Source organism: Danio rerio, chromosome 2 (genome assembly GCF_049306965.1).
Source record: "Danio rerio strain Tuebingen ecotype United States chromosome 2, GRCz12tu, whole genome shotgun sequence".
Lineage (NCBI taxonomy): Eukaryota > Metazoa > Chordata > Actinopteri > Cypriniformes > Danionidae > Danio > Danio rerio.
In genome coordinates, this window is record NC_133177.1 from 41,892,836 (window position 1) to 41,917,592 (window position 24,757).

The 24,757-nt window shown below is 34.5% G+C and overlaps 1 protein-coding gene across 9 annotated transcripts in view; it reads left to right on the forward strand.

Moving 5' to 3' along the window:
- The window catches only part of carmil3 (capping protein regulator and myosin 1 linker 3), a 174,169-nt gene extending 151,379 nt beyond the window's left edge, over nt 1–22,790 (forward strand). For 4 of the 9 annotated variants that reach the window (XM_073911468.1, XM_073911473.1, XM_073911489.1 and 1 more), the window contains 9 exons: nt 5,367–5,446; nt 5,598–5,762; nt 8,995–9,193; nt 12,877–13,153; nt 13,235–13,356; nt 13,439–13,580; nt 15,477–15,551; nt 15,713–15,820; nt 19,553–20,550. In XM_073911468.1, the coding sequence (XP_073767569.1) occupies nt 5,367–5,446; nt 5,598–5,762; nt 8,995–9,193; nt 12,877–13,153; nt 13,235–13,356; nt 13,439–13,580; nt 15,477–15,551; nt 15,713–15,820; nt 19,553–19,593 (1,209 nt within the window). In that variant the 3' untranslated portion in view covers nt 19,594–20,550. 9 annotated transcript variants of the gene reach the window in all.
- Nucleotides 22,791–24,757: the final 1,967 nt, after the last annotated feature.

Sequence of the window (24,757 nt, forward strand, 5' to 3'; positions counted from 1 at the left end):
TTAACTGTTTATTACAAAACATGATAACAAATGCAAAAAAACAAGTACATCAAAACTTTATACCATCTATAGGTAACATAACTATAATAAAAGCATCTTCACCATGTAGAGTAAAGGTTTGTGCAAACCAGGATGATTTTCGCTCTGGCTTATCATCAGCGTTTTTCGAGACATTCATACCCAAGCAATTTTCATAGGCGATGAGCCATGTAAATGTGCAAAATCACTACCTGACCTTCTCACACTGGATGGTTGCACAGAAAAAGAAGCCACCCTCTTGCTTTTCCTTGTTTATTTATCTGGCAGGCATTTCCACTTCTGTTTAACCGCCTGCACTAAAGCACACAAACACACACACACACAAAAGTTACAAACCATGAAAGAAAATGAAGTGAATAGGAACTCCACATCAAATACTATTTGATCTGCAATTCCTGTGTGCTCCACTAAATGCTTTGTGCTTGAGCTCTACAATCTTGTTTTTTAAACTTTAGCAACTCAAAAGCTCCAATCTCATTGGTCAACCAGTTTTTAATGTAGTGCATCAAAAAAAAAAAAAAAAAAAAAAAACAATCCAGAGCCATTATTTTAAAATAATGATTTTACGCCTGGATTTTGTGTCACATTATCGCATTTTGTTTAGTTACAGGTAAAATGTCGGCGAAAGGTCCCAGTATGCTCTGGTCTTAATGCAATACATGATAAATGATCTTTTTTCTGTGTATAACGTTACATGTCCTACATTAGATTTAGAAAATGTTCGGAAACTATTTTCTGTGATAATCCCTCATACTGAATATTTACTCCTAAATGTATGTAATATGAATTTGAATATATGTACAGTCTTTATTGCCATATACTATACCCTGGATTATCAGCATTAAAAATGTTTAGGTGCACTTTTTACCTCAGTTATCATCAATTTATTATTATTACCTGCATTGCAGTGTCAAACATTGCAGTGTGAAATGACGCAGTGTTAAATATTAGAGCTTGATGCTCTGACAGCACAGAAACACAGCTTGTCAAACAGGCGTTTCAACATTTGAGGGGAAAATGTTAATTGGAGTGAAGAACAGTTTTATTCCTACCTTTATTCATTCCATTTCTTTCAACTTAGTTCCTTGTTTAACAGTGGTCACCACAGCGACTTTCTTTCTGTGAGGCGACAGAAGGCCACCTTGCTACCCCACTTAGATTTATAGTCCTCAATTTCCTGAAGTCCATTCAGGAAATTTGCTACTACTTTTGCAGTATACAGTATACTAAGTGGTTGTGTAATACTAGAGGAGTAATGCACGCTAGTTGCACTGCAAACATGCAAATAAGGACATTAAGCCAAAGTTGTGTAAAACATCAATATATGAATTGTACAGTTCTGAAGCTGTGAAATTTGAGCAGCGTAAAAAAATAGAGAATAACCTTTAACCAGGGTTTAGACTGACTCAGGGTTAACCATTTCAAGTGTGTAAGGTCCTATCTCAGATCATTTAAATAAAATAAATTTAAAGGTGCTGTTACTAGATAGATAAAAATTGTTAGATAAAAAAATTTATTTTCAGTAATGTTAAATGTTAATGTATTTTCAGTAATGTTAAAATGCTATTTAATATTTATGAAGAATATAGAGTAGGTACCTCACATTTTTATTGCAAGTTCAGTGTGCTTGGAGTGAGAGCTCCGCCCACATGCCCATCTGATTGGTTGATTTATAGTGGGTTATATCTTAATGTTTGCATGTCACAATTATCGGCTCATGGTTATGTGTAATGCTATTTATAAAATCTGCTACTCTTTCATTTTTCTTCAGCTTAGTCCCTTTGTTATCAGGGTTGCCACAGCGGAATGAACTGCCAATGCCAACTATTTCAGCATATGGTTTGCGTCTGGACTCTGACAGGTTATCAGGGTTTTTACATTTGTTAGCTGGAAGAAAATCCTTTTAAAAGTGGATTCAACTCTGTCACTGTAACAATGGCTGGGATTTCCCTTTTGACACAGAATGGTCAGAGTATATATGAAGAGTTCCGATGCAAAAGCCGCTAAACGCACTTCCGCCAAAAATGAGCTAATGACATTAAGTGAATGCTTTAGGCACATAGTACACCAACAACAAATAGATTTGCTTCTAATCATCCAAATCCTAGCGTCAGCACATTTCAGAAATCACAGTTTTTTGAAAAGCCATTTGCCTTTGACAGCAAATGCCACTATATCCAGAGAACCAATCAGAAGGCGTGAGTCGAGTTATATATTTTTAAGGTAGCAGCGCGCTGATACATTGGCTTTTATAAAGAAACAGTTTTATTCCACTTTCCGATTCGATTTTAAAAGACGGAGTTTAATGAACTGGTTGAGCTTGTCTGACTGTCAATGGATGACAATTGAAAATGTTCCTTACCTCAAAACTGCATTATAAGAAAAAGAAAACGCAATGTACAGTTTGAAGTGTAGCATGCATTCAAAATGATTTTTTTGCGCAGTGACGCTACTTTGAATGCGTCCGATTATTATACATTACACGGCAACTGCGTTTAACGAAAGACTAAGTTAAGATGCCGTCCTTTTATCCCATGAGGATGCTATATGGATAAACAAGGGATCAAGACCTTAAGTATGGTGAGAATAAATGTATGACAGCTTCTAAACGCGTCTGAGAGTCATCCCCTTTTTGCACAGTAGACCTACCTTGTGTTTTATTTGCTAATTTAAGTTATTTTTTTAAAGACATATATAATGTATAAAACTATACATTATTTACATTACTTCATAATACCTATACATCTGATAAGCTTTTTTCATTAATGGACAATGCACAGATATTGATGTTTCACAGTGTTTTTACACTACATTATTTGAATCTACCAAGCTTAGCTTACAATGTTTGTAATGTTTACATTGTTCTACTTACATTAAATCTAAATTCCAAATATCAGAAATGACAACAGATTGTTAAGATTTAATGTCAGTTTAATGTTATTGATTGATGGTTTATCAGGGGTTACCACAGCAGAATGAACCGCCAATTACTTGACAGATTTATTTTTATTTTTTTAATTCAATTTTTAATTTGAGGTGTTTTATATTTTTTTAAATAATTTATAATAGCATCTTTAGTGATTTTCAACTACTTACACTATCTTGTCTCAATAGGTGGATTTAGAGGTTTTTGCAAAAAAAGCACTGGTGGATTTAGCTGGTTTTGACACAAAAGAAAATCTACCGTTAACACTTTATAATAACTACACACTATGAATCATTTATTAAGCATTAGCAAATAGTGAATTCATTATCTGTTAAGCATTAACTCTACATTAATAATTGTTAATAAGCAGTTTATAACTGCAGCTACAAATGCTGTATTCTTGACTTATAAGCAGCTATATAATGCGTTTAATGGGTGTACTTTCATACTTAGTTAATGATTTATTTTTCATTACTAAGTTAAGTATCACATTATTTACAAACCAGTTGTATTTAAGAGTAGTTGAGGGTTTTTAGGATAATTCAAAATGAGTTAGTAAATGATTAATAAACTATTGAAATCAACGTGTATATGTCTTATTATGTAGGCTTATATTAATGGTTATGTATATTAATAAATGCTTTATTAACTCAACTTCATCTAGTTTTGTGACCTAATCTAAAGTGAGGACTATTTATGTTTTTATAAATCCCTTATAAATGACAATTAAAAGTTCAGTTAAATTCTAAACAGGAAAAATGACATTATTCATTTCTATTCATTTAAAGATACACAAATGAAACTGTACTTCAAATGAAAAATAAATCTTTACAACCTTACCTAAAATAAAATCACTGTAGAGGTTAAACATTGCATCTTATTATAATGTTAAATTATCATATTGTTGTTGTTGTTGTTTTGTCCTGTTTTATGTCATATTTTAACACTCCTGTTATTCAGCATTGTTTAAACTTTACAGTAATTTTACTTTTTAGAAAAGATTGCAAAGATTATTGTTAATTTGATTCTGAGCCTTTAATAGTCATTTATAAGGGATTTATAAAGAATGAATAGTCCTCACTTTAGATTAGGTCACAAAACTGCGTAAAGTTGAGTTAATAAAGCATTTATTAACATATTAGTTAACTATTTGTATATATATGTATACTAACTCATTTTGAATGTTTCTAAAAACCCTCAACTGCCCTTAAATACAAATGGTTTGTAAATAATGCAATACTTAATTTAGTAATAAAATATAAATCATTAACTAAGTATGAAAATACAATCATTAAACACATTACATAGGTGCTTATAAGTCAAGAATACAGCATTTGTAGCTGCAGTTATAAACTGCTTACTAACACTTATTAATGTAGAGTTAATGCTTAACAAATAATGAATTCACTAGATACTAATGCTTAGTAAATGATTCTTAGTGTGTAGTTATTATAAAGTGTTACCAATCCACCTTGTTAAATACCAATTAATTGTCTAAAGTTAGTTTTTTTTTTTTAAGGTATTTTATTAACACGCTAATAACCTTTATCATAACATATAAAATAAAACTTTTGAACCTAATCAGAGGAGCCTGGTAGAAAATGCTCATTAACAAAAAAAGAGGTCTGATGGATTTGCTTGATGAAATACTTTATTATCATTTTTAAGTAATCTTGAAGTACTATTAGCTGTTGGGCTGTATTTAATGAATCATCAAGAAATTAAAAAAAAAAAGTAAAAAAATCACCAACATCCTGGATGACCTGAGAGTGGCTAACCTTATAGCTACAGTATTTTCAATTTTGGATGAACTCTGTCTTTGAAAATGATTGGTACTTTCATGTTAACGGTGACTTCTTTGATTGCTCCTTTTTCTTCAAGACTGATAGCAATGTAATATTTTTTGAAGATTGCGTAATTACAGACAATTAGTTTCAAATGAATTCAAAACCGCACTGATTTATAGATCCCGCAGCAGTTATTCCTCAAACAAACGGCAAATATGACATAAAAAACGATTAACTTGCAACCATTCGATCCATTAACGGGAAAAGGACGGCAGTGATTTTAATCATGCTCTCTTGTTAACTCGATTGTTCCAAGAAATCTGTCTAAACGCAGGCCCAGATGTTTCCTGCAGGGTCTCCAAAATGAACGCTTTAAAAACGCTCTCCTTTTCAATCACTTCTGATCAGTCCTAGTGCCCGCAAGCTGTGTCTTTGTTGTGTCGGTTGATCAAATTAATGCGCTGACATAATACGAATGAACAAACCCCAGATGGTGTTATACAGTAGCGTGACAGCTTCATCCACTAACACAAATTTAGAGAGATGATGTACTCCAGGCCCAGTCCTCAGAAGCACACATCATCATCATCATTATTTCTCTTGTCGTCCTCTAGCACTGCTCGGAGAATGGTGGAGTATCTCTATTGGATGATGGACTGCCCGACTTTTACACCAAGAGAGTTTTACCAGACAGGTGCTTCAGTACTGAAACTCTTCTGTGTGGTAATGAAGTCTTAACTATGACGGTGTCACATTTGCTCACTTTTTAAAGGTTGAAGGGATAGCAGGCTTGCACGAATGTGGGTGTTATCTTATCTCTGACACCCCGTATCTCTGTCCTGCAGTCAGCTGTCGTCTCACCATCACGCTCAGGCTTTGAGAAGAAAGAAACGACGCAGTGTGCTGTCAATCTTTTCGGGATTCAGGAAGAACCGAAACTCTACCATATCCTATCAGGAGCCTGATCCTACAGGAAGGGGCGGGGCTTGCGGGGAGGAATGTCGCACTAAGTGAGTGAATTGTATTTTGAAATCCACATGAACAGGAAGCTGTGATGTTTGTTTTTTCGTTTTGTGATGCAGTTCCTTGAGGAACACACTATTAAAGAGCCCCTATTATGCATTAAAAGGGTCATATTTTTGGTTTTGGGGGTCTCCAACAACAGTCTGATATGCATTTAAGGTCAAAAAACACTTGTCAAACAATATTATCATTGTCTTATAATTGTTACTATCGTGTATAAGTAATGGAAGGATCCAATTGCAAGTAAAAATACTTTATTGACGCAGTCAATATAGTATCACAAGTAACACAAAAAGAAATAAACAAACAAAAACAAGCTATATTCCGACTCTATCGGGGATCAGGGGAACATACAGGGAACCAAGAAGCTACGTCTCAGAAAGGGACTCCTCGCCAGTCCTAAACACAAACAGAATGATCAGCAGAGAATTAACGAACTGACACGAGACAAGAGACATGCTGCCTAGATATAGCTGAGTTAACAAGTCGCAGCTGGCAGGCTAATCAGGACAGCAGGACTCCACATAGCACGTGACAAAAACACTGACGTCAGACACACGTTGAACACCAAAACAAAACCATGTGACCAAACAGACACTCACTAGTGCGCACACACCTATAACCGTGACAATAATATTCATTTATCTAATTATCCCAACAACTTCCATATGATTCGTTCAGTGATCCATTTTTTCCTAAACCCCTCTTTAGCACGATGCTAATCTGCGCTGATTGGACAGATGACAGCCTGTTTTGATTGGTTGACAGCATTCTGCACGAGACGAGAGAAATGCCCACCATGGCTTATCAACAATATTGGAAGTAGTCAAAGTGGAGAGTGTATGTGCGAGCATACCTTCCCGGGAGTCTCCCGTATTTCAGACCCATCTCCCGCCTCCCTCCCGTTTTGTTAATTCTCCCGGAAAACTTTTAACTTTCAATGTGGTTTTAGTCACAATATGTGACTATAAAGAGTTTACAGTACAAGCGGTAACAAGTGACAATTAGATAAATAATTTGCAAGCTAGAGAATACAAGGAGGCAACAATTTTAATCCAATCACTTACACTTGTTAAATGGAGAAAGAAACTGGTCCTTGAACTGAGTACTGTAAAGTTCCTGTTAAGCTCTGACAAAGTCCTATACATTTATAGTCTTTTCTGATCCTTACTTTAACAAATGGCTGACGAATCCCCCGTTGTATGCGTGTAGATTGCTGAAGCACTGGTCAGAAAAATGTTCATGGGATGAACAAGCTGGCTACATTTTGCAACATTTATCTTTTCTATTCTTAATAACGACCCTTCTTTCAGAATTGCTAAAAGAGATGCTCAACTTAATTTGTCTTCAGAATTCCCCATGGGTTCAACAGGATTTAGATCAGAAGACATATTTCTAATAATATATTAACATATTATACATAAAAGCTTTATTAGTCTTTCTTTAACAGACAACACTGGAAAAATACTATTATAACATATAATACTGCAACAAAGTGTTCTGTTTTCAACATCCCATTAATTTAATTTAACATGTCAGTATTCATTTGTGTTATGCTAGTGCGTAAACTATTCAATTAATATAATTTAAAGTAATTTCACCTTAAAGTGACAGTTTCAAGAAAACAAGTATGGTTAATATATTAAAGATTAAGTCTGTAAAATAAACGATTAAAAGTGCTTATGATCACCCGTCTTGTGACTGTAAGGTTGTATTTCAGCTTTAACATTGCTTTTAAAACAAAAAAAAACAAAAAACAAAAAAACAAAGCAGCTGCTTGTCATCACAACAGCAATAAGATCCAATGGACGACCGTTCGCTTTCACTCCAAAATGACGGAATCGTGGGGCTGTTGCTGGGTGCTGCTGTTGCAATGAACGTTCTATTGAGTGTCGCCTCTTGGTGATTCTAAGCTCTTGAACACGGTCAGTACCTCAGACAGACGTAATCTGAGAATTTAACTGAAAACAAACAGGAAGTGCATTTTTTTCAGATTATAATTTTATTGTTCACTACAAAACTAGCAATGTAAGCTAATTGAATCAATGCGGTTAGTTTTGATTTCATGTGTACTTTAAAAAAAAATAATAATGATTTATAATAAAGTAGTTCAAAAGTTTGGGGTTGGTCTTTTTTATGTTTTTGAAAGAAATATACTATGTTGGGCTTGAATTGATCAAAGATACAAAAATACAGTCTATTTTTCTCTCTTTTGTTTTTGGATGCACCATAATGACCAGTACCGATAAACGAGTCATTAGATTTGGAAGTCAAAAAAGTCAGTATATATGCAGATAAATATACAATTTGATGTAAATATTTCTCAGCCTGATATCATGAACAAAAGGCAAACAGAGTCGACAACTGATTTTGTTTACATCTAGGAAACTGCAAGGAAACAGCTAGCTTTTTATTTTTTTATTTTTTGCAAAATAATTTATAAACTGCAGATCTGACGTCCTCCTTTTAAAGGGTGAAAACCTCTCACACTGCCAAAATTTTGTTTCGTTTAGCATAAAGCCATAGGACAAATGCATGATGGAAATGCATTCATCCACATAATGTGAAACCTTTATTTAAAACCCCCATAACCATCTGCATGTTAAATGCATAAAAAAAAGTTGTAGTAGTATATTTAAACATGTCATCAATTGGTGTGATAGAAAGGTACTTCATCATTACTTTGCTGCTCAAAGAGCATTTCTTATTGATTTCAGTTTCTTTGTTTACATTTAAAATTGTCAATAAAGTTCTGTTTTCCTGCCATGTGTTTAAGTGAGCAAAATCAACACTTCCTGGAAAAGCTAGCATGATGCATCAATAATCTAATGTAATTTTCTGCAAGTAGAGAAGCCATTTTAGCTCTTTATCTTTTATAATAAATGCATTGTGCCTCAGAGCGGCAGACAAAACAAACGCTGTCGTTTTATCTTATTTATCTGTTTAAAGGCAGGTACCTGATATTTAGGGTTAAAAAACAAGGCTCCACCCTCGTCTTCAAAAGGGGTGTAGATCAGCAGCTTATTTGCATTTGAAAGATGCACAAAAACATGCTTATAACTTTCAAAAAAAAAAAAACTGCATTTACAGTATGGTATAATAGATGTGAGGTATTTTGAGCTAAACCACATAGACATTCTCAGGGGACACCTGACATATCTTGTTAAAAGGGCATAATATGACACCTTTATTACTGATTTTCGTCTTTTGCTTTCTCAGTATCGCGACTGAGAATGTGTACTCCTTGATTCAACACCCAAAAGATCGCGGGAGGTTAGATGGAAGCACTGAAGGCACCAATGGGAGGCTGGTAGGGCCTGGTGTTCAGAGGACCCCTCAGCTGTCAGGACGGCCTGTTCAGGGTATACCCCTGCCAGGAATGATGGGAATCAGCCCCTCCTGCTTCTCACACAGACAGGTAAAGTCACATTTAATGGGATAGTTCACCCAAACCTCAGAATTCTGTCATCATTTACTTACTATTCACTTGTTTCAAACCAGTTTAAGTTTTTTTTATGTTTAACACAAAAAAAGATATTTTGAAGAATGTTGGAAACCTCTAACTATTGGTTTCAATTATATATATATATATATATATATATATATATATATATATATATATATATATATATATATATATATATATATATATATATATATAATTTTTTTTTTTTTTAATGGAAGTTTCCAGTTTTTTTTTTTATATTTTCTTTAGTGTTCAACAGAATAAAAAAACTCAAATTGGTTTAACCCTTTAACTGCACCACCAAGACAAAATTGTTTGGATTGCATTTCTTAACTCCTACTGTCACTAGTTAACACACTCAATTTCATTAACACACATCCCATAATTTCTAAAATGTTAACCTCTACCAAATGGTAGATATGTTGGTTTATGGTAAAAATACCAGAATTATCACATATACTATGAAAATATAAAGTGGAAGAACAATTTATTTAAAAAACATAATCAAAATAAAACATTTTTGAATACTAAATCACCTTTTTTTGAAGTATGCCATTTGAGATTCTCATTTAACTTGTTTTCTTGTTTGTTTTTTACAATAAACCAAAATCAAGTGTAGTAGTGCAGCAGGATTATATTTGTTTATTGTTTTTATTTATTTATTTATTTTTTGTAAACCAACAATGCTGTGCGTGTAAACCATTATTTAAAACAGTCATTTTTTAAATTACTTTAACAGTCATTATTTAAAACAGTAATAACACGGGCAACTGTTTGGTAGAGGGGCAGCCAAAGGGTTAAATTAAGTAAATTGTGACATAATTTTTACTTTTGAGTGAACTTTCTCTTTAAAATGACGTTCAAAATGGTCATTTAATTTTAAATAAATGTAGAATGAAATAATAATAATATTAATAATAATACATAATAAATTTAAATAAGCTCCATTTAAGTAATAGTTGATTGTGTCAATAATCAGTTTAAAATACCACCCTCAAAATATATATTTAATCTACACAGCATATTGTAATTCATTAAGTTATAATGTTAAAATTATTTTATCAAATTTTTACCTCAATGAACTTTTGTTCTTAAGAATCCTATCATTTACATAATTTGTTATACTATTTTTATTTTTAAAAAAGCAGTGTTGAACATTTTAGGGTGCTACTTGGAAAATGGAAATGATTTTAAAGGTTGTGATTTTGACCATAATGAATTTCATACAAATAATGCTGGTATAAATAATTGTCGGTAACGTTTTTGAAAAACTACACACTATGAATCATCTATTAAGAAGTAGCAAATAGTGAATTCATTATTTGTTAAGCATTAACTCTACATTAATACATGTTAGTAAGCAGTTTATAACTGCAAATACAAATGCTCTACTCTTAACTAACAAGCAGATTTAAAATGTGCTTAATAATTGTTATTTCATACTTCATAAAAAGCGAATAAGTAACGACTAAATTAAGTATCACATTATTTACAAAATCAGTAGTATTTAAGAGTAGTTGGAGACTTTTAAGATCATTTAGAATGAGCTAGTAAATGAATAATAAACTATTCAAATCAACATTTATATATTATTATTCATGCATATATTAATAGTTTATTGTTTCTGTTAATAAATGCTTTATTAACTGATTAACTGTGACCTGATCTAAAGAAAGAACTATTTATGCTTTATGAATACCTGATAAATGACAATTAAAGGTTCAGTATCAAATGAACAATGCATCTGAATAACAGAAGTGTCAAAATATAAACTGGATAAAACGACAAAAACAATTTAACATTACATTACGATTCAACATTTCGATGTTATTTAGCGAAGTTTAAACTGCACACAGTAAATTTATTTTAGTTAAGATTGCAAAGATTTATTTTTCAGTTGATACAGTTTCGTGTCAGGGTTCTGCCACTCTGGTCTTTGTAAATTCTTGTTTTGGTAGCAGAGCTCTGACACTACCCATGTCCGGTCCTGTTGCTGTCTCTGTGTGCGCGCGCGCCGTCAAGGGTGTACGCAGAGTGTGCGCGATGCCGCTTGATGTGGCCGCGCACGCACTGCGCCCGTCAGACGCGCGCGCTCTTGTACTAGTGTTTGTGTTTTCGTCTGTTAGCAGCGTGGTGTTTCATTCCCAGCGTCTCAGTCTTGTTGGTTTCGGTTTTGGTTGGCGCTGGGATGAAGCATGCACGCTGCGTGTGTGAGCGCACGGTGAGTGCTTTCATTCATCGTGTGCTCGTGTCTTGCGTCTTTTGTCAAAGCACGTGGCTCGTGTTTACATTGTGGTCACGTGCTTTTGTCGTGTGCTTCAGTGTTGTGTTATGTTAGCGCATGGCTTGTATTGTCTCTCTGTGTCATGCGCTCTCCCGTCTATTGTCTAGTCCCACCCTCCTTGTTAACCCATTATTAGTTAATTGTGTTCACCTGTGTCGATTTACTTTTTGCTTTATAATCCCCCTCATGTTTTCAGTGCTTTGCCAGTTCGTCGTCGATTGTTTCCTGTCTTGTGTCCAGCCCTGTCTTTGTCCTGCCAGTCTAGTCAAGTTTGTTTGTTCGTTTATTTGTTTAATAAGAGTTTTCCCCCTCGGGGTTGTTTGTTTTGCCTTTTTGTTTTTATTTTATTCTTAATAAACACCCATTATTTGCTGCACTTGAGTCCTCGCTCCTTTTTCCCCTCACCGAACGTGACAGTTTCGTTTGTGTATCTCTAAATGAATAGAAATTAATGAAGTCATTTATTTTCCTTTTTACTGTTTAAAATATAACTGAGTCTTTAATTGTCATTTATAGGGAGACACTTTAGATTAGGTCACAAAGCTTGATGAAGTTGATTTAGTAAAGCATGTGCTGACATACACATTAACTGATAATGTATGCCTGAATAATAAGATACATAAATGTTAACTTAGTTTATTAATCATTTACTAACACATTCTGAATGATCTTTAAAAAGCAGCAAATTCTCTCAAATAAAGTGTTTGTAAATGAAGCAATACTTAATTTACTAATGAAAGAATAATAATTAACAAAATATGAAAATTACAATCATTAAGCACATTATACATGTGTTTATAAGTCAAAAATACAGCATTTGTATCTGCAGTTATAAACTGCTTACTAACATCTGTTTATGTTGAGTTAATGCTTAACAGATAACGAATTGACTATTTGCTAATGCTTAATAAATGATTCATAGCGTACAGTTTTAATAAAGTGTTACCTAAGTTCCTAATCTAGGGGGCTTTACCAGGTAAAAGGCATTAAAAAATTGCTTGATTGTTAGCATTTTTTAATTCATAATTTACTAAATTCCTTTCCATGCCATAAAACTCCAACACTCTGTGGCCTCTGACCAATTCAGTCAAATAGCAAAACCAATTCCTAAATTAAATTAGGTTAACCCTGCTACTAATATTTATATTTGCCATTCCAGAAATATTGCTTTTATGCTGCAGGCGGTGCTGAGAGCATGCATTGGAGGAGGGAAGGAAATTGTTTTCATTAGCCAGTAATACAACACTAGCATCACTCGTTTTTGATCAATTTGGGAACTAAATAGGAATTTTATGAGCATAATGACGTGTTTACCACAGTCCCTCACACCCGGCCTCTCTCTTCCCTGCAGTCGCCTGATTACAGCGAGGTTTTCGGCTCATCTGAAGAGATTGGATACAGAGAGCATGAGACTGACCGGCATTCGGATATTGTCGCTAAAGGCCACACGCCGTCTATAGACAGACAGGAATCAGGAAGACAGGAATCACAGTCAGACAGCCAGAAAAAGGCAGACGGTGTAATAGATCCTCAGCTGCTGGAAACCAGAAAAAGACCCGATCCGCCGCCTCAGAGCACCAAACCAAGCCTTGCAAAGACACGGCAGCGCCATCTGGAGGAGAGTTCTGGTACTGCACAAGTTTATATCTGATGTAATAACCATATAATTTTTTATATCTTCACTCATGGTGGTTATTTGTGGTCCCTAGATAAATCTACTGAAGATTCGGGAGAGCTAAGGGAAAAGGATGAGGAAAAAGAGAACGGAAGATGTGGAGAGGACCTAAAAGACCAAAAACCACAAGGACAGACTCCACTGATCCCTGAAAAGGTGCTTGGATGGTAGTTTCCCAAAAAGACGCAAAAGTGAGTGATTGTTACGTAACAGATTTTGACTTTGTTGTTCCTTTCAGCCATGTTATTATTCACCTCACACGTCTCCCATTGGCTCCTCGCCGCATGACGTGGCCAATGAGCATCAGCCACCAGCTGCTCCGCCCACCTCTGCTAAGCCTGTGTTTCATTCCACTTCAGTAGATTCTGCTTTACTTCAAGGTAATTCAGGGACAACATTGATGTTTAAATGTCATACTGGATGAGGCGATTAATATTTCATATGCTACAGTTGCATTTCGAATCACAACATGTATAAAAGAGATCCTGAGTTCTAAAAGATGCAGAACTTGATTGTCAAGTGTTGCCAAAGATCCCTGAATAGAATAATACTTTGTGAAAAAAATTTCAAAATGAAGAGTAATAATAATTAGACAGACCGTCTGTCTGTCTGTCTGTCTACCCAGATAGATAGATAGATAGATAGATAGATAGATAGATAGATAGATAGATAGATAGATAGATAGATAGATAGATAGATAGATAGATAGATAGATAGACAGACGGACAGACAGACGGACAGATAGACAAACAGGTAGATGGACGGACGGACGGTCAGATAGATGGACTGACGGACAGATAGATAAACAGGAAGATGGACAGACTGACAGATAGACAGATAGATAGATAGATAGATAGATAGATAGATAGATAGATAGATAGATAGATAGATAGATAGATAGATAGATAGATAGATAGATAGATAGATAGATAGATAGATAGATAGATAAACGGACAGATAGACAGACGGACAGATAGACAAACAGGTAGATGGACGGACGGACAGTCAGATAGATAGATAGATGGACAGACGGACAGATAGATAAACAGGAAGATGGACAGACTGACAGATAGATAGATAGATAGATAGATAGATAGATAGATAGATAGATAGATAGATAGATAGATAGATAGATAGATAGATAGATAGATAGATAGATAGATAGATAGATAGACGGACAGATAGACAGACGGACAGATAGACAAACAGGTAGATGGACGGACGGACGGTCAGATAGATAGATAGATGGACAGACGGACAGATAGATAAACAGGAAGATGGACAGACTGACAGATAGATAGATAGATAGATAGATAGATAGATAGATAGATAGATAGATAGATAGATAGACAGACAGACAGACAGACAGACAGACAGACAGACAGACAGACAGACAGACAGACAGACAGATAGACAGACGGACAGATAGACAGACGGACAGATAGACAGACGGACAGATAGACAAACAGGTAGATGGACGGACGGACGGATAGATAGATAGATAGATGGACAGACGGACAGATAGATAGATAGATAGATAGATAGATAGATAGATAGATAGATAGATAGATAGATAGATAGATAGATAGATAGATAGATAGATAGATAGATAGATAGATAGATAGATAGATAGATAGATAGATAGATAGATAGATAGATAAACAGGTTGATGGATGGATGGGCGGATGGATGGGCAGACGGATGGACAGACGGAGGGACGGACGGACAGACAGACAGACAGAGAGAGATAGATAGATAGATAGATAGATAGATAGATAGATAGATAGATAGATAGATAGATAGATAGATAGATAGATAGATAGATAGATAGATAGATAGATAGATAGATAGATAGACAGATAGATAGATAAAAAGGTAGATAGATGGACGGACAGATAGATAGATAGACAGACGGACGGACGGACGAATGAATGGATGGATGGATAGATGGATGGGCAGAGAGATAGAGACCCCATAATTACTTTATATTGTAAAAAAAAAAAAATTATAGACTATTGTAATAAATTAATTAATCAATTTATTTAGTTTTTATTTAGATTGATTATTAGTATTGTTAGTAAGTTTACAAATAATTCACTATATTAAAATGATTCTTAACTTCACTGCATTATTTTTTGCTAAAACATAAAGTAAACAAACTATTTGTACATTATTACAACATTTTGTATTATAATTATTCTCCGAAAAAGTTTTGGTTTTCTACTCATTTAGAAAAACAGTAACATAGCAAACGTATGACCTTTACTATTGCTCAGGTGATGAAATCAAGAGCAGTCCTGGAGGTCCCATGAAACCACATCGAAACAGGAAAGCGAACTCATGTGACACAGGTACACTCTTTGAACTCCCCTTTTTCGAGCGAGTGCAGAGGGTCCGCATTCACCATCTCCAGCTCTAGCATGCTTTCATCTTCCAGCTCAGCCTTACTTTGTGTGATCCTCACGTAGTGCCAATCCCTCCTTCTGTGTGCCCCCTGTATTTACCCCCTCAGGAATGGAGCAGGACACCCGCTGTGATCTGGAAAGATCCTCAGATCGCAAACCCCCTGTGAAAAAACCTAGACTCCCTCCGAAAATAAATAAGTCATTGGATTTCCCTGGTACTGTGTTGTTTTGTTGCATGTCTTTGTATGTGCATCTTAAAAGCATTGGTCAGTTTAGTCTGCATGGAAAGCTCTCCGGTAATTTTCAGGGGTGTGAAAAGTATTCAAAAATCATACTCAAGTGAAAGCATTTAACTCGACTAACTAAAAATATAATTGAGTAAAAGTAATGGAAAAAAAAAGAAATTGAAGTGGAAAATGGCTATATGAAAAATTACTGACTTTAAAAGTACTGATTTTATAAGTATGTTTTTAATCATTTAATTATTTTAATAGTATTTTTTTATTGAAGATCTAAAAAAAATCTACCAAATTGTAATTTAAAAATAAAGTATATTAAGCATTTATTATATAATTTTTTAATGAAATGTTGATTTGTCAGATTAATAAATCAGGAAATCAGGATTATTCCACCACATACTTATTTCTAAACTCTTCGAAATATTAATATAAAATAAAACACATATTTAGACATCTTTTTTTTTATTTTATGCAATAAAAAAGCTAAATGAGAATGTTTTTATTTTGAATTTGGAAGTCATTTCATCAGAAGTTTACAGAACAAAACAAAACTAGTTTTTTTTTACTTTTACTTGAATTTAAAACTGTCTCTTAATTTTGTTCCACAGCTATAAAACAACCAAAAAACAATGCTTTGTAAAGACATACTTCTTTTTATTTTAAAGGGATAGTTCCCACACAGTGGGAGTTTCCCTTCACACTCTCCCTTCACTCAGGCCCTGTTTACACTAATACGTTTTAGTTTTAAAATGGCATTTTAGAATGAAAACGATTCTCGTTCACACTAGCGTTTCACCTGGAGTTTCTGAACAGCTCTCTGTCCACACTATACTGCTGAAAATGCACATCACGTCCCCACAAACACTCTGGCATGTGCTTTGAGGACATTAACCCAGATGAGACTGTTTGGACTGTTCATCAAGGATATAACGCTGGATCTAATCTTACTATATTTGTTAAGCGTGACATTTAATTCATCTTGTCTCTATCTAACAAAATATTCCTGACTTTGGTCTTTTGAATCGATTACTTGTTCTCAGGTAATGTGTTTTGGCTGTGCGCAAAGATACGTTAATACATTAATTTATGTAACCACTTACACTGATTCTGCACATTTGACTGATTGCTTGCCTTTATTCCCTTTAATGTGTAAACTTATTGTATGTTATACTTTTATAATGGCCATTATTGATTATTAAAACTGATATTTAGCAAAAGAGACAGGGGTATTTTTCGTATTTTTAGTGAAAATGAAAGGAGGCATTTGTGTTATAGGCTCAGTTTGGTTTTAAATATGCACACAGTGAAGATGATGACGGTCATATATGCTATACGTAGCTGCACCATGCGTCGAGATTTTTAATGTCTGTTAAGTTGCTAATATCAAAATGAAAATAGGCAGGTCCTTATTCCATGTTTTCATTTTATTGTTAAGATAGTGAAACAACGTAGCCAGAGTGATGTGAATGATGTTATAAAGTACACGGTTACCTTTAAAGATTTACCAGACATGTCCTCGGGAGGTTGTTTTTCATATCAAACTTATAAAGTCTGAACTTACAAGGAGATTGAGATTGCAAGACTGATCTTTGTGTACTTAATATTGAGAAAAAGCCCCAATCAGATGCCTCCGTTTTCAGATGTCTCCATTTTCCCCTAATCCAAACAAACATGGAGCAGCAGCGTTTTTTAAAATGAAACGACCTCTATATTGCTTTCAAAAAGCTCAGTTTCTCGAAAAATCTGGCATAGTGTAGATCAGGGGTGTCCAAAGTCGGTCCTGGAGGGCCGGTGTCCTGCAGATTTTAGCTCCAACTTGGCTCAACACACCTGCAAAGATGTTTCTAGAAAGCCTAGTAGGACCTTGATTAGCTAGCACAGGTTTGTCTGATTGGGGTTGGAACTAAACTTTGTAGGACACTGGCCCTCCAGGACCGACTTTGGACATGCCTGGTGTAGATCAAGGGTGGGCAAACTCGGTCCTAGAGGGCCGGTGTCCTGCATAGTTTAGCTCCAACACTAATCAAACACACCTGAACATGCTAATCAATGTCTTCAAGATCACTAGAAATTTATAAGCAGGTGTGTTTGATTAGAGTTGAAGCTAAACTGTGCAGGCACCGGCCCTCCAGGACAGAGTTTGCCCATCTCTGGTGTAGATGGATGGCGTAACCGCAGCAAAAATGCGTTTTAAAACTAAAACATAATAGTTTAAACAGGGCCGTAGTCCAAACTTGCTTGACAGTCTAATGTTAAACACAAAAGAAGATATTTTGAAGAAAGCTTTAAACCTCTAACTATTGACTTCCATAGTATTTGTTTTTTCTTCTATGAAAATCAATGATTAGTAAGTGATGTTTATTTAGCGGATTTAATGTCCATACATACACGCCAAGCACTTCAGAATCATAAAGGGGGTCTCTCCACTCCGCCGCCAGTGTGTAGCATCCACTTGGATGATGTGACTGCAGCCAAAGAACAATGGCACCAGTGCACTCACCACACATCAGCTATAGATGGAGTGGTGAGACACTGGCTGTGTTTCCTTCCACCTATTTATATGCGTATTTTGTAAATGCGTATTGTGTATTGAAAATGCCCATAAAAACATATGTGCATAACTGAGTAGGATAAACTTTTTTGTTCAATAAAAAAAGATGTGCATAAACTATGATGGAACTTTTACCAAACAAATTCCAGCACGCGTGTTAAAACAAAGTCGTGATTTTGTTATAAGTGTGTGAATGGACAAACCAGCAGGCTGAGCGCATTGTAAAACATCTGAAATGTTGTTATGGCTCTTGTAAAACGTTTCAGTACTAGTGTTATTATGTTATTAATTACCTCCAGAATTATCAAGAGTGTCTGTGCTCCGTGTCTCATGCCTTTAAACGCCACCACGTTCATTACGCCTCGTTACATTGTCTTCTAAGAAACAAGTAATTTATTTAAAAAAAAAAAAACATTTACACAGCTTCTCCTATCCCAGCAAATTCTGTTTTTACAGTTGATATTTGGCGCCAGGTATAGAGGAAGTGTTGATTTTTAATTGGATGGAAACGCTGCTTTATTTGCGAATCTTATATGCGATATTCCAGTTTTGCTTATAAATTGAATTAACATCTTTGGATGGAAACATAGCTATGTGATAGAGAAGTTACAGATAGAAAGGTTACAGCTTCCCAATATTCTCCAAAATATCTTCTTTTGTGTTTACAGAATAAAGAAGGGTGAGTAATTAGTAAGCAAATTGACATTTTTTGGGTGAGCTATCCCTTTAAGAATGCACATTTTAATGTTCCTTTACCTTATTAAAGTGCGCAAGATGGAAGGAAACAAAATGTTTTATCTCAAACGAAATTGTAAAGAATAAAGAGTACTTCTTCAGAAAATGTACTCAACTAAATATACAAGTAGTTCATTTTGAATTTGCGATTAAGTATAAAAAAATCCCCCAAAACAATGATCAAGATCAGCAATCAAGTAAAATGACTCAAGTATTTGACATCCCTGGTTATTAGAGGAAAACTTTCTGGTGTTCCATGTGAATGTACTGTATCGTGTATGTGTGCTGCCTGTGTTTGTGAGTCTACAGACAGATGGCTCTGAGCTGACCTTTAACAAAGCCAGATTAGTAAACAGGTAACGTAAGTAGACCATCACTCACTCACTCTGTCTCTCTTTCTATTCCTCTGTTTATCCCCACAGGTCATCAGAGTTCAGAGCCGAGCAACTCTGAAGCATCATGACAACCATTTGAGCCAAAGCTCTGTGAAAACATGGGCTCATTGTGATGCCGAGAGGAGAGAGCGAGTGAGAGAAAGAGAGGAGGGAGAGAGAATTTGCACCTTGATCAATTTCATAGTCATTTTGCACACTCATATTCTTGCATACTCCAGTGAGTTGTTTTGCTTTCCCTCCTGCTTTTGACTTAACATTCCTTCTTAAAGGGATAGTTCACTCGGAAAATTTTTAATTCGGTTCTCATTTACGCACGTCATGATTTTGCCAAGTATGATGCGATTTTGGGTTAACATCCATGTTGATCCTAGAACATAATTCTATACCTATTCCCTACCCCTAAACCCAACCATAACTGTAAATTATTCCCAGTTGGATAATAATCATGTAGATATGATTATAATCAAGTGCATAAACCTAACCTTAAGCCTAAACTTAACATAAATAGTGAACATATGCCCTAACTCTGATTGGCTGATTGGAGTGTTGTTCCAGAATCAATGCAGATGTTACCCCAGGAACATGTCCTACTTAGTGAAATCAAGTTAGTGCTCATTTACGCACCCTTAGTGGTTGCAAACCTTTATGAGTTCTTTTTTTTCTGTTAAACACAAAAGAAGATATTTTGAAGATTGCTGGAAACTGCTAGCCATAAGCTGTATTTCTGTCCAAAGTTACCCATTTATTTTTAAAAATATTGCAAATAAAACACAGTTTCCATTCCATGTGATCAAGACCGTTACAAATTGTAATTTCCAGTAAAACTAATGAAAAATATTCATTCATTTTCTTTTCGGTGTAGTCCCTTTATTAATCAGGGGTCACCACAGCGAAATGAACTGCCAGCTTATCCAGCACATGTTCCATGCAGCAAATGCCCTTCCAGCTGCAACCCATTACTTGGAAACATCCATACACACTCATTCACACACACACACACACCAAAGACAATTTAGCTTACCCAATTCACCTATACCACATGTTTTTGGACTTGTGGGGGAAACAGAAGCACCTGGAGGAGACCCACGCGAACATGGGGAGAACATGCAAACTCCACACAGAAACGCCAACTGACCCAGTTAGAGCTCGAACCAGCAACCTTTTTGCTGTGAGACGATTGTGCTACCCACTGCGCCACTGTGCTGCCCATGAAAAATTTTAATAATTAAAAACGAGAGTTTCTGCAAGCAGAGAAACAGCTGTATGTCATTTGTTTGGGAAAATGATTGTGTAAAGCTTTTCTAGGAGGTAACAATACAGAATCATTTTTAGGATGGAAATTCACTGAGTTGTTTTATCATATTGAACCGTTTTCTAATTCAGAGTAGAATAAATATCATAAAGTAATTTGTCAGACAAACAAGAATTTGGTTAAATAGTAAAACAAAACAATGCAATGACAAAGGTCAGAAACATCTATTAAGAGCATATTACGATAGTTAAAATGCAGCTGAATGGAAGACAGAACATAAATTCCTTAGAGACAGTTCACCCAAAAATAAAAATTCTGCCACCTTTTACTCATCTTTGATTTATTATTAATTTATTAATGATTTATTAATTTATTATTAAATTATTATTATTATTTTTTTAATATAGGAAACTGCTAACCACTGACTTCCAAAGTTTTCCCACCATGGAAGTCAATAGTTAACTCTTTTTTTCAACATTCTTCAAAGTATCTTTTTAATATGAACATTCAATATAATTGTATGATATTATCTATAAACCCCTAGTAATACTTTCGCTCAGGTATTAGCAGAAGTATCAAATCAACATTTGAGATGGTATGAGATAAGATTGGTTCACTGGTTAGGCTAGTTATCTAATCACATCACTTTTTTAATGCACATTAGGGGTTTATTATGCGTTTCATAATTAAATGAAATGTAACAGAGGCCAGCAAGCGAAGTGGTATGCAGGTAAGCTTCACTCTTCTGGCTTCAAAAGGTGCTCTAGCGACAGACACTAGAGGCTATGGTCTTTAGCCTCCTTATTAGAGCAATCAACTCACATGCAAAAAATCGCCAGTTCGATCCCAACGCAGCGCGGGATGGGTGAAGTAGGATTGGTGGGTTACACATGGGGGTTCGCCCGGGATGGGAGTGAGGTTTAGGTGGAGTGAGTGTAACGGAGGCCAGCTAGTGAAGTGTTATGCAGGTAAACCTTACTCCTCCGCCTTCAAAATGTGCTCTAGCGACAGACGCTCAGGGCCATGGTCTTTAACCTCCTTGTTAGAGCAATCAACTCCCATGCAAGAAATAACCGGTTCCATCCCAGCTCAGTGCAGGTTGGGTGCAATAGGATTGGTGGATCACACATGGGGGCTCGTCTGCGATGGGAGTAAGGTTAGGGGGGTGAGTGTAACAGAGGCCAGCTAGCGAAGTGTTATGCAGGTAAACCTCACTCCTCTGGCTTCAAAAGGTGCTCTAGTGACAGACACTAGAGGCCATGGTCTTTAGCCTCCTTGTTAGAGCAACCGACTCCCATGCAAAGAATTGCCGGTTCGATCCCAGCTCAGCACGGGTTGGGTGCAGTAGGACCAGTGGGTTACATATAGTTTAGATGCATATATATATATATATATATATATATATATATATATATATATATATATATATATATATATATATATATATATATATATATATATATATATAAAAGTTTATGATTATAAGAGTCAGTGGCTCAAGGTTTCCAGCACTGTTCAAACAGAAGAAGTTCAAAACAAGGATAAAAGTGTGATGAAATGATGATGACAGAGTACTCAGTTTTTTGGGTGAACTAAACCTTTAACCTTCTGCACTTAACTACCATTCCTTCATTTAATGTTCTCTCCGTCTCTCTCCCTCCGAGTCTGCCGACAATCTTTGACATAAAGGAACTTTTTTGCTATTTATCTTTAAAACCATAGAATGATATTTTGTAAAGTATAATATATAAACAGAACCAATATTTGCACTAATCATGGCTTGAATTCTCTTTCGGTTTGGTGGATGTTCCTCCCCTCATGTCTGTGTGACGTTTTCGTAGTGTGCGACTAACTTATCATTTTCCGTCTACTCGATCAATATCATTAGCAGTATTACTGTTGTCTTAATCAGGCATTGTTTATGCAACTGGATAAATGTTTAAGAGTTTGCCGGCCCTAAATGAGCTTTATTTTCTACTAAATGTGACTGAATGAATAAAAACTAAATATCACATTTGCTGTTGTGCTTTTACTGTTTTCATTAAACATTGATGAAACACTGTAGACAATAATCAGGGGAAAAAAACTAAACAACACAAGGAACGTTAAAGAATATTATTTTAGCACTACTGTGGTACTTTTTTATATTTAAATGGAAACATCTAAAGGTTTGGAGTTAGCAAGATCTTATATTTTATGTTTAGAGCAAAAGTACAGTAAATGTTGTAAATTGTTATTAAAATAAAACTGTTAATTGCTATTTTTATATTTATATTGTATAATTACTATTTTTAAATCCTTTTTGTTATGATTTCATGTCAAATGATTCTTCAGAAATCATTCTAATATGCTGCTTTGGTGCTCAATAATCAATCTTGAGTAAAATTATGACAATATTAAGCCTATTTCATTTTTTATGGAAAAATAACAAAACACCTTCCTTAAAAATGATATAAGTAGCAAATTTAGTTATGTACTTTTTTTTAAGTGGCTCAAGATTGCAATACAATACTTTTAAAAGTAACTACCCAGCACTGTCAATAAAATATGTCATTATCAAATCTGAAAAACATAAGGTACTTTAAAAAATATGATCTCAGTAATACTGTGGTTTGGAGTTAGCAAGAGTACAGTAAATATTGTGAACTGTTAAAAAAATTTAACTTTTAATCGCTATTTTTATATTTATATTGTATAAGTATTATTTTTATTATCTTTTTAGATATGATTTCATGTCAAATGATTCTTCAGAAATAATTCTAATATGCTGTTTTGGTGCTCAATAATCAGTCTTGAGTAAAACAATGACAAAATCAAGCCTATTTTATTTTTTAAATGCAAAAATAACACTTTCCTTAAAAAGTACAGTATACAAGTAACGCATTTAGTTGTGTAGTTTTTTAAGTGGCTCAAGACTGCAATACATTACTTTTAAAAAAAAATTATTGTCAAATCTAAAAAAAAAACTGATGTGCTACTGTAAATATGTTTCTTAAACTATGGCAAATTATTTTTAGGATAAAGTACAAACAGAAATCATGTACCAAAGAAGGGACAGCTTGTCATTGCCTTTGAAGTTAATTAAAGAACAGAAAAATTACTGTATATTATTATTATTATATGATTATATAATAGATATTAACACTGTGGGAGAGTTTAAAACAGGGTTAAAAAAATAACATCAAAGGTACTCTAAAAACTATGACCACAGCAATACTGTGGTACTTAAATATGCAAACATAAAGGTTTGGAGTTAACAAAATCTTGTTCTTTCTACTTAAAGCAAAAGTACAGTAAATGTGGAGAAATATTATTCAAGTAAAGCTATTCTAATTGCTTTTGTATATATATTTATTTACATATATATATATATATATATATATATATATATATATATATATATATATATATATATATATATATATATATATTTTCAGTCATTTTCAATCCTGTGTCAAATGATCCTTTGGAAATAATTCTAATATGCTGATTTGATGTTCAACAACCAGTATTTGGTAACGTTACTTTTAAAAGTAATATCTTACAATATTTAGTCTTTTTTTTTTTTTTTTTTTTTTTTGCTATTTTAATGCAAAAATGACATCAAACATAACTTCCCATCACATTATTGCTTTTAAAAGTAACTTAACGCTTTCAATAACGTTATTATCAAATCTAAAAACAGCTGACTTGCTACTGTTAATATGTTTGTTGCAACCATGGTACTTTTTTCAGGATAAAGTACAAGGAACAGCATTTTATTTTAAACAGAAATCATTTGTAACAATATATAGACTGATCGTCGTTGCATTCAAAGTGAATTTAGGAAAACAAAAAATACTACTCACAGTTTAATAGTTGCACTGTTTGTCATGTCGAAGCCATTTCCAAGTGAATTAAAGTTTAATTGAAGTGGTGGAGACAAGCTGCCACCCATCATAAGTCTCGTATTGCCTTTTAATGGCACAGGAGGGCAGTAG